This window comes from Papaver somniferum, chromosome 9, assembly GCF_003573695.1.
Source record: "Papaver somniferum cultivar HN1 chromosome 9, ASM357369v1, whole genome shotgun sequence".
NCBI lineage: Eukaryota > Viridiplantae > Streptophyta > Magnoliopsida > Ranunculales > Papaveraceae > Papaver > Papaver somniferum.
The window spans coordinates 52,186,177-52,196,988 of record NC_039366.1 but is presented as its reverse complement, the minus strand read 5'-3'; the positions used below and the strand labels follow the sequence as shown (position 1 = coordinate 52,196,988).

Below are 10,812 nucleotides of genomic sequence, written 5' to 3'. Positions count from 1 at the left end.
ACTTGTTTCCTTTTTAATTAAATCATTAAAATTCAGACAATCTATATAATCATCATTTAATATTCAAATTATTTGTCAAATCTTGTAAAAAAAAAGATTGTCAATGGATTCTCCTTCTTTTAAAGAAAATATTTTAGGAGAAATTAAAATTGGTCTTATTTTAAATGTTCCCAAATCGTTTTGGTCAACCCAAGTTTAAGGGATTCCTAGTTGGTACTTTTATATTGGGGAAAAATATTTGTAGCCGAAAACATTATTTTTCTATATTAAAAACCCATAAATAAGATAAAATATATTAGAAACCCATAATTTAACTATTATGGAAGTTGTTTACAAAACTAACCTTCCTTTTGAATATGGAAAATAAATTTCAAATCCTTTAATTAACAAAAAAGCAGTTTTACCAATTATCATCAAAAAAAAAAAAAGAATTCCTATTATTACTCCTTATTCTTCATTGTTTGACTCCCTAAATTCTCTCTTTCATATACCCGTTCAAATTTAATTATCTCCTTAAATAACTCTCAATTCAAACTTATCTCTTTAAAACGGACTTTGACTCTTTTTTGTCTCCACGTTAGTTGAAAATCAACTTTTAGTAGAAAATCACATTTTTGCGTTAAAACGGAAATTTTCACATTTTATGCAAATGAAAACATAAATTTTCACTCAAAAATTCTACGTATCACCTACTTCCATGATACAAAATTTCGCTGTAATTATTATGAAAATTGTAATTATCACCTACTTTCCAGGTGAAAAATCACATTTTTTGAGGTGAAACATCAAACTCTCACTCTCTATGTCATGTGAAAATTCCAACCATCACCAAGTTTCCATGTGATAAAACAAATTTTCATCAATTTCCAGGACTTTGACCACTCTGTTGAAATTCCTTGTCAAGATATTAGCAGTAATACCTTATATATTATACTCAAGAAACTGAGACTGAAAAGTTTTGTCACAATTGCTTCTTTTCACGCATAACTTATGAATTAGTATTTCATATGAAACAATTGTACTGGGTAACCATGTGATTTCATGTTTTCATTGCATCCCAAAGGATCAAACGGAAGTTTCAAATCTTCACTCTTTTAACTGGATGAATGTGCGATGAGATTTGACAATGAAAATGTTATCATATGGCTTAGATGAGCAGTAGCCACCACAATTACATCTTCCAAAGGTAATTAAATATATGCTCCGTATATGTCTGCAACCACTTTGACTCCAGCAACCTCCAACTGTGTATAAAGTTAGTCGTACCTAGTTTCTAGTCAATGTGAAATAACTTTCCTCCTTTATCTTCTCTTGTACTTCACTGAAGAATAGTTCTCCCCTTTTATCTTCTCCTGTACTTATGTAATTCAGTTGTAGTAGTTGTGTATAAATAGTTGCATACTAAATCAATGAAATCAAGCAGTTGAAAACTATCAAATTCAGAAAATCTTTAAAAGGAAAATCAATGTATCTCGAGAGCTCATGAACATCATTCATAATTTGTCTCGTATGTGTGGGTTAATGTCATTTTTCTCAGAGCTTTCTCTCTTTTGTTTTTAACATCTCATGAGAAAATCATATCATTAATTATAAATGCAACAAAGAGTCGAGAAAGACAAAAAAAATAATCTCTTTAACAGTTGCACTTCCACCTCCCCACTAATTTCATTACTAATCGACCAAACAGCTGAAGAAACAAAACATTCATAACCCTACCAAAGAGTCACACACACACCAATATTAATAGGAGCAGAGAAGAAATAGGAAAAATAAGAGAAGAGAGAATAAAAAGAAAATCACGGCAACCAGCCTAAAGAAAGGTCAAATCTCGATTATCCTTATCTAAGCCTACTAAGGTCCACCAATAACGTCTATAAGTATGCCCACAACTATTTGACCGCAAATTAATTAAAGAAAAAAAATTAATTTTCTTTTTTGTTAAGAGTTTGTTATTGATAGAAGGTTAATTTAGTCTTGTTGAAAACTTGAAAATACAAATTCAATTTAAAACTATTTATCTAGACCGTAGATCTTATGTTTTGGACTAGGCATATATGTCATCTTATTGATGGGTTTCTTGAAGAAAGAAGGTTCAAACTTGGGTTCCTTAGAAATTTCCACCTTTTATATTTATAATACCATGTTATCCATCCTCTTTTTTTCTTCTCTCACTTCTACACGTCATTCTTTTCTTCATTACCTCTTTCTTTTATTTTTCGCTTTCTTATCTTCCCATTCTAAAAATAAAGAGACAAAAAATATAAATAAAATATCTCTCAAATTATAAGTCGAAAATGAACAAATTTTTTATATTTGGAAATCTCTCAATAATATCTATACTTCGAGTTATATTCTACTATATATTGAAGTTTTAATTTTCGCGGGTATTGATAATGGTAGTTCGTATTCAAGAATGAACGTCATTTGTGTTAGAGCAATGCTCGGTTGAACCCACAAGTTTTGCTATCTCAAGCTTGTTGTCAATATTAGATGATAAAAACTATTTTTTGATTTCTAGTCTACTAAGTCAGCTCTCGGGCTAGGTTAGAATTTGGTAGTTGAATATCAGACTGAAGATCGACGAAGACATTTGAAGAACTTCTATATCAGGTATGTGAAGACTGAACCATACACACTATCTTACCATTGTATCTATTGAGACTATGTCATATGACTTCTAGTAGATTTACAAAGAATAAATTTTTTGAGTCAAGCTTGTCTTGTTAAAAATCTCGAAATATGATTCTAGCGTAGATGTTTAAAGGTCCTTAATAATATATATTAGTTCGAAATAATTTATTGTTTGAGAATTAATTTTTGGATCAATTGAAAATAGCTCATACAATTGATTTTATCATTTGGAAATGTTTCAAACATCATAAGATAGAGTTTCATGAACTTCTGAAATTTCTGTTCAGAGTAGCTTGGCAAACCCGTTTGCAAACCATAGATATCTGATTTCAGAAATATAAGAAGGTTGACGAATTTATTCACAAAACTCAACTTCAGTTTGGAACAGTTCACGAACCCGGTTGGCAAACCTTGGTGAACTAATTTTTTTAATGTTGGTATAAAAGGCTTAAGGTTGGCGAACCCAATTGGCAAACTGTGTCTATCTGAGTTCATAAGCCAAGAACGGTTGGTGAACCCAGTTCGCAAACTATGTCCATCTGAGTTCTCGAGCCGAGTAAGGGTTGTCGAACCCGGTTCACGAACCGCAGCTCCCTGACTCATGAACTAACCTTACGGTTCACGAAGCGTTTCACCAACTGACCTAGTAAATGTAGCAAATGCTCAAAAACTTATTTTTAAATATGTTTAGCACTGCTATGACTCTCTCAAACACTTTTAAGACTTCATTGATCACTTAAACACTTATGTGTGCGCATCATGATTAAACTCTTTAGTGTTTTTATGAACATCATATTGCTTATTGTTCACATGACATATTGGCAAATCGAACAATTCATTATACACGTTTTCAGAACCGGACCACTGTGTATATTCTTCTATTGTATTTCAAGACCTAAAGTGTTTGCTTGATTCCTAAGTTATCTAAGCTTGAATTCTAAGCAACCCTCAGTCTTGAAAATCTATAAATAAATATGCTATTTCAACTGGAAAAATCAATCCATGACACTTTGTGTCCTTGTTGATCTAGAGTCTTCCTCTAGGAACCTGGGTTTCCTTTGAGAAACATAATTAGGTTTACGACAAAAGACTTCGCTTTGGGAATTCGTGAAGCCAGGTTTGACTATATTTTACCTTAATAGTTCGTGTATCCTGATCTTGGTTTTCTGTTATTGAGGTTTTTGTAATCTCTTTCAGGCAAGAAAGACAGATATCACAAAGTTCTCTTCGTCTCAGACTTTGTGATTCCTCAAGATAGATATCTGATAATTGGTTTTAATTGATCTTTTGAATATTGTTCTTGAGAGGTGGTTAAGAATCTAGGATGCTCTGTAGGAGTCCAAAGTTCCGGATTTGTAAGGTTTGCTAGCTTGTTTATTGAAAACATATTTCCACACCTTGATCTCTCGATCTAAACGGAAATCAAATAGGCTTATCTGTTAGAGGCGAATTAGTATCAAAAGTCTTCGTTGCGACCGAAACCACTCTTAGATTATAAAGGACGTCGGATAAGGGAATCAAGTGCGTAGAACCTTACGAGGTTCAAGAGACGTAAAGAGGTTGTTGTAACTGAATTGCTTAGAGGGCTTATTCGGTATCATCTACATTCCAGTCTGAAGTCTGATAGTAGGCTAGTGTTTGTAGTTGGTTAATACAACTCGGTGTTCAAATCTGGACGAGGTCCCGGGGTTTTTCTGCAGGTGTAGTTTTCCTCTTAGCAAAATTTCTCCTTGTCCCGCTTTACTTTTTACTTCCGCATTATATTCGTGTTTGATATAATTAAAGTAAGCAAGTGATTCAATAAACAACCTAGACAGTTTTTAACTAAAACTGTATGCTACGAGACTTGTTCTCAGGCCCGGTCCTGTGTTTTTGGAGGCCCAAAGCCAAAGAAAATTTGGTGGCCCCTTGTTAAGCAGAAAGCTTACAAATAACAAAATATCAATTTTATTTTGGTCCCTCACAAATCTATTCTTTTATTAGAGGCCCCTTGCAAGTCATTTTTCTCATTTTGCACCATGTTTGTGATAAGTTTGACATGATACCCTTTTCAATCATTTGACATATCTTAAAAGATATTTACAGTTTTGTGGCCTCCTTCTTTCGGTGGCCTCAAGCACGGCTTATCCAGCTTATATGGAAGGGACGACTCTGCTTGTTCTTTAGAATTCATTTCTTGAAATATAAAATACAAAATTTGTTCTTGTTGGAATTCGGTTCATGTACTGTTCTGGTACATACTAGGTTGATCTTGGATATTGATTTTTGAGATCGTCCAAGAGTTCTTGTATACAATCAGGTTTACATATTTTTGATCAAAACTACTGATTGTACAAGAAAGATAAACCGTATATATATATATATATATATATACTGTTCAAGGATCATTAAGTTGGTCTACTTGCAATTGTATTAGGTTTTGTCTTATAGGTCGAAATGAAAATTTTAGTGGTATACTAGTTACCCCGCATTTTCAATTTGTATGGTAGTTCATTTTATAGAATGAACTCGTATGGTAGTTCATTCTACCAATTCATTTTGTAGAAAAAACTCGTACGACAGTTCAATTTGTCGAAAGAATACGTAAGCTACTTCATTCCAGCAGTTCATTTTATATAATGAACTCATATGGTAGTTCATTACTAGCAATTCAATTTATTTCTTCGTCGCTCTTTGAATTTCTTCTTGCAAGTGACATATGCCGATGGTTGACCTTTTACTCCGTCCCGAGGGAAACAAAAACCCAAGTTTAATTCTATAAGCCTATAAACCTGAACTTGTCAATCCTTCTGCGATCTACAAAAAAACCTAGCATCTGCACTTCGACCAGTTCCCGTCGAACAATCTACGAGCATATCCACTGAAGGATCCCCCTCCGTTAGGTGTTTAAGGAATTAATGTCGAGCAGGTTGGCTCCTCAACTGTTTCTGAGAGACATAACTCGTATGGTATTTCATTTTGTAGAAACAACTCGTATGGTAGTTTATTTTGTAGAATCAAATCGTATGGTAGTTCATTTGAAATAGTTCATTCCAACGATATATATGGTAGTTTATTTTGTATAATGAACTCGTGCGATAGTTAATTTCAAGTAGTTCATTTTGTATAATGAACTCGTATTGTAGTTCATAGTAGCGATATAATATGTACAATGAACTCGAGTTCATTTTGTACTTGACTTTTAGCTAAAGGATAACATAAGAATCAATGTTTCAAAAAATAGTGAAATTGTATAGATTTCGTTGAGAGTTTGCCAAATATGTAAAATTTATAAATTTTTACTTAGTTCAAAAGGTATTTAAATTTTAAGTGATTTTTCTTTATTTTTATGAAAGAGAATAAGAAAGCAAATACTAGTATTTTTAACATTGTCTAAAAGATGATGACGTATGAGTAAAGTTCACCCTAGGACCATATAGTATTTTTTTGGACCAAAATATATTTTCAAAAATAACAATTTTATACATACCTTTCCTAAAACAACACAAAAACAACCTCCTCATATAAGGTGGGCCTCGCCATCCTTGGAATTAGCAGGGATCCACTTTTAGGCCCACAATTGCAAGTTATGCGAGAAGGTTGTTTTTTGGGTTGTTGATATTGGCAGTATGTTAAGAATTTTTGTTTCAAAAAAGGACCTTAGAGCCGTTTGACCAGGTCAGGAGAATCAAACGACCCATGTCGTCATTCTTTTTTTTTCTTTTTGAAAAAGGAATGAAATGTCGTTGTAGGCTTTTTGTAAATATCACATGTTTAAGAATGACAGAATGGACGACAGTTGATGTTTTGTCTGTTATTTTTCGTAAAATGAAACTACAAAATCAAGGATTGTAATCGATCTCAAACAAATATAGTATCTCTGAAAAAATGCGTTTCCTCCTCAGTTCTCCCCACACTAGCAACCATTTGATGCAGATAAGTCCTAAACTCATAACCCTATTTTCATCGGGTCAGACTGCCGTTTTCTATCGAGGGGATTGCACCACAACAATAGCTTCAAATTAGAGTGTAATCGTTTCTTTCTTTTCTTTTACCTTTTTCTCTTTCACAGTAATAACACATAAGAGGCTAAAAGACTGGTGATGGTTGTGATTTACTTCCTCCGGAAAGTTACCATTAAAATATAAGCCAATATGCGACTACCTGCACCGTATAGGAAAAGAATGATTATAGAACGATTCCAATTGCGAATATCATAGCCCGTTTTCATGAGTGAAGCACAACGTGTTAGCAGCCAAACTCCAGAGTAGCTGTTAAACAACAAAACAGTGAGCAATACTAGTCAAGTTCTGTAAGCACAATAGGAAAACTAAATGCCACAGTGTACCTTCTTGCATTCGATATTACAAATGCTTGCAAAGCCCACTTTGGATAGCATAAGTTTGCTATGAGCTTCACAAATTTAGTTGGCTGCTGTATCGAAACGAGAGTCAAAACGACAGGAAGGAGAACTGACGACTGGAAGAAAGAAAAAAAAAGATTTTTTACTGGAACTTGAAATCACAATCAAAATGGATATTATACAAGTTTGGATGTGTATACACTTTTGGAGAGAGTAATGTACCAGCTGGGCGGCGCCAGGTTCGAGAAAGATGGAAAAGACATAGGCTATACCAGTCACACAGTAAACAAGAGAGACCAGAACAGTGTAGTAATCCATGAAAGAAGGCCTAGGGTCGTTGAAGAAATAAAACATGGAGAGATAAACCACAGGCTTTACAAGTGTATTGAAATGATCAACCGTATCCTTAGATAGAAAATAAGCCAAGCTGCTCATGCCGGAACTGCTCTCCCTCCAATAAATTAACCTATCCGGTGAGAAGGATCTCAAAGCAGCAATCTTGCATAATAGAGCTGGTAACAGTGAAAAATCTCGATGTGAGTAAGCAAACAGAATAAAATCAGAGAAAATTAACTTAGTAGTTCAGAGGGATTGACTTTTGCTACTTACAAACTGCGATTACTGTGTAGGTATAACCTGTTAACCCGAAATTTTTATCACTCACTTTAGCAAGTAATGCTAAACAGGCTCCAGCAAGAAACAGGATTAGAAAATCCACAGCCTGTATTTTGGATTCTCTCAACCGCTGTTTGCTCACTCTGATGCAAGATAGTAGAGTTTACACTAGTTATGATCACACAACTAATAACAGATAAAACAAATATTACACTTAAGTTCATGCAGCGAAAGAAACAGTTAACAGCTCAATATCATTCAGATACCAAAAACAACAGATTTTACAATATAGATTTTATTAGTCAGAAAGTCGGCAAACTAAAAACCAACGATGCTCGAGTACTAACCTCCCAAAATAGTATCTGTACTGCTTAAATACACCAGGAGTTTTGCGTTCGGACAAGTCTTTCAATATTACAGAACAAAACTAGTGACAAAATCCCTAGGTGACCAACTTAAAGGAACAAAACAACCACCCATATTAATTTTAACAAATTAAATCAGTTTTATTAAATAGTGACACAAAAACCCCAGCTCAAATAATAATTAGCAAATTTAATTTTTTTTTACTTTGAAAAAATCCAAGCGTACCCTTCTTCATCTTCGTCTTCTCTCCTTTCTTTTTTCTTATTTCTTTCTCTCCTTCTCCCCACCACCATCACCACCAGCAGCGATACCAGATCTCACCAGCAGAAACTTTATGCTTCCCCGACCACACTAGCACCTTCGTATCTCACCACCACCACCACCTTCGTCCGCCTCCTTCAATTCCATCACCACCTTCGTTCCCTTAACCCTTAATTGTTGAAATTAGGGTTGCGATTTTAACTTCAGTTGAAGAACAGAGATGGGTTGGTGACGAATTGATGATTGAGATCGATTTTTCAAGGAAGAGATGATGGAGTGGTGACGTTTCTAACAAGGTCTAGGAACTTGATCTAGGAATTGATTCCATGGTGGAAATGAACTACCGATGACGATATGCTCGTGTTGGGAGAAACGGTGGATTTAGAATGATAATTTGAAGTTTTGAAGTATTAAAAAATCTTATCATTTCACTAATTTTTCAATTGAATTGGATACCAGATTTCGTTTTGTTTGACATTTCGTTGGTTTTTATTCTTGAGAATTTGATTTTGATTGTTACTGTAAGGATTTATTGACTTGGTAAAAATCTTATTTCCTTCTACTTTTGATTGTTACTGTAAGGATTTATTGACTTGGTAAATTTAATTCCATTTACATGTTTGATGATGAATTAGATTTATTCTTGAAAATGTTATACCAAATAGTAGTGAGATTAACTTGTCGGGTGCAAGATTTCGTCCCGTGTTTGCTCTGTGTTGGTGGAAATGGGATATGAATATCACAGTTAGTCTTATGTTTCTTGTTGGTGGATTGATTTTTCTAATAGTAGATGAATTTTGAACTGAAGTTTGTCTAAGTACTTTAGTCTAAAATGTTGAGATCAATGAAGTGTGCATTATTGTCTCTTAGTGAGGTCCATTTTATGGGCTAACTTTTTAGTTGAAGTCCATGCCAGTTAAAGAACTGGTTAAGGAAAGTGTACAAGTTGTTTGGTTGTGCAATTATTAAAAACTTAAGTTGCGTTTCCACAGTTAACTTAGCAGTTGACATTATGTGGTTTGTTAATGTTGAGCTTCCATGCATACATTTCAAAGTCATATTTTGCAGTTCAATCTGATAGTTATCATCTATGGTTAGAGTGGTTAGACTAGGTGCCCCTGTTGAACTTGAAAACTTGTATAAGTACCACAGTGTGGCCCTCTTTTGACTCCTGCACCGACACTTGTGTGCAGCGTAAGTGAAGGAGGCATCTCCCTAAAACATGCTCTTTTTAATTTCCGAGTACCTACTTGAGATGATTTGAGCATATGGAAAGAGAAAAGTAACTATTCTATTCTTGTTAGCCAATATTCTTATATCTTATTACTGATATGTTAGAACTGCTTTTGTTTGATTCAGGGTGTCAGGTACTCAGTCAGACCCATCAAATTGATGCTAGAAAGGAGAGAAAGATGGAGACATTAAGGACTGCTCTTGGGATGAATAAAGTTGATGAAACTTCTTTACTACAAGGAGAAGGGAACACAAGAAAATGTTCTGGAAACAGTGGAATCTGATTCTGAAATTAGGTGAAGGAGAGGGTCCAAAAGAAGGTTTAATAGAGAAAAATGATGGCTAGAATTGAAATGGGAAGCAATTGCAGGTGGTGAATTGGATTGTGGAGCTGAGTAGAGTCAGCTAGGAGATGTTGCTGCCGCTGCTTTCAGATTGGCAGTGTGCAAGTGTAGCTGCTGGTATTGTTGATATGGTTATTGCAGTGATGGGTTTGATATGGTTATTGCAGTGACAGGGTCTTGTGACGAGTTTCATTTGATGCTGCTAGTAAGCTCCGGTTGCAGCTGAAGTTAATATTATAGAGAAGGTGGTATTGGTGTTGGATTTGAGTTGGTTCTATATGAAGAATGGTTTGAGCTGATGCTTGAGAATGGTTTTTAAGTACAGTTGCAGGTTGAGAGTGTAGAGAAGAACTGAGATGCCTATGTTGGTGGTGATTATGAACTGCAGCTGGTGATAATCAGAATCCATGGAGGAACTGGTGTTGTTCTGGTTGAATTAATATGGATATTGCAGGTCCAGTTGAAGATCAAACTGAGTCTGAGATGGAGCATTTGTGGTGTTCAGGTATGAGCTTGAACTGAAATGGAAGGCAGTAATGCAGTGGGTATGGGATATGAAGTGAATTTATAGTTGCAGGTGCAATGAAGTGCTGCAATACAATGAGGAATTGCCTGTAAACCTAGATGGAAAGATATACCAGGTGAAGCTGAGTAATGGGTCTTGAGACATAACTGGTGGTATTGCTGTTGAAGCGCAGAAACCAATTATGGTTTCATCTTATTTATGATGAAACCAAAATCGGTTTCATCGTATTTCAACAATGTATTTCTATCCATGAAGATGTATAATACCTCTTAAAAAATTTCTTGCAGGTGATTTCTCACGAAACCAAGATGAAACCAAAATCGGTTTCATCGTATTTATGATGAAACCAAAATTGGTTTCATCGTATTTTTGGGAGGTGGTGGTGGTGGGCGGTCGTGGTGCTGGTTTTGGTCGGCGGTGGTCGACAGTGGTGGTGCTGGATGGTAGGGTGGCTGGTATTGGTGGTGCAATTACGTAGTATCGGTGGTGGTGGT

General features: G+C 34.9%; 1 protein-coding gene across 1 annotated transcript in view; it reads right to left on the bottom strand.

Annotated features, from left to right (window-relative positions):
- Positions 1-6,724: 6,724 nt before the first annotated feature.
- LOC113311938 (ABC transporter G family member 28-like) overlaps positions 6,725-10,812 on the bottom strand; it is a 4,886-nt gene continuing 798 nt past the window's right edge. Inside the window, exons 3-7 of the mRNA XM_026560720.1 lie at positions 7,936-8,015; positions 7,583-7,731; positions 7,196-7,485; positions 6,959-7,089; positions 6,725-6,881 (exon numbers count right to left, since the gene is read on the bottom strand). Of these exons, the coding sequence (XP_026416505.1) occupies positions 6,725-6,881; positions 6,959-7,089; positions 7,196-7,485; positions 7,583-7,731; positions 7,936-8,015 (807 nt within the window). The remainder of the gene's footprint in view (positions 6,882-6,958; positions 7,090-7,195; positions 7,486-7,582; positions 7,732-7,935; positions 8,016-10,812) is intronic.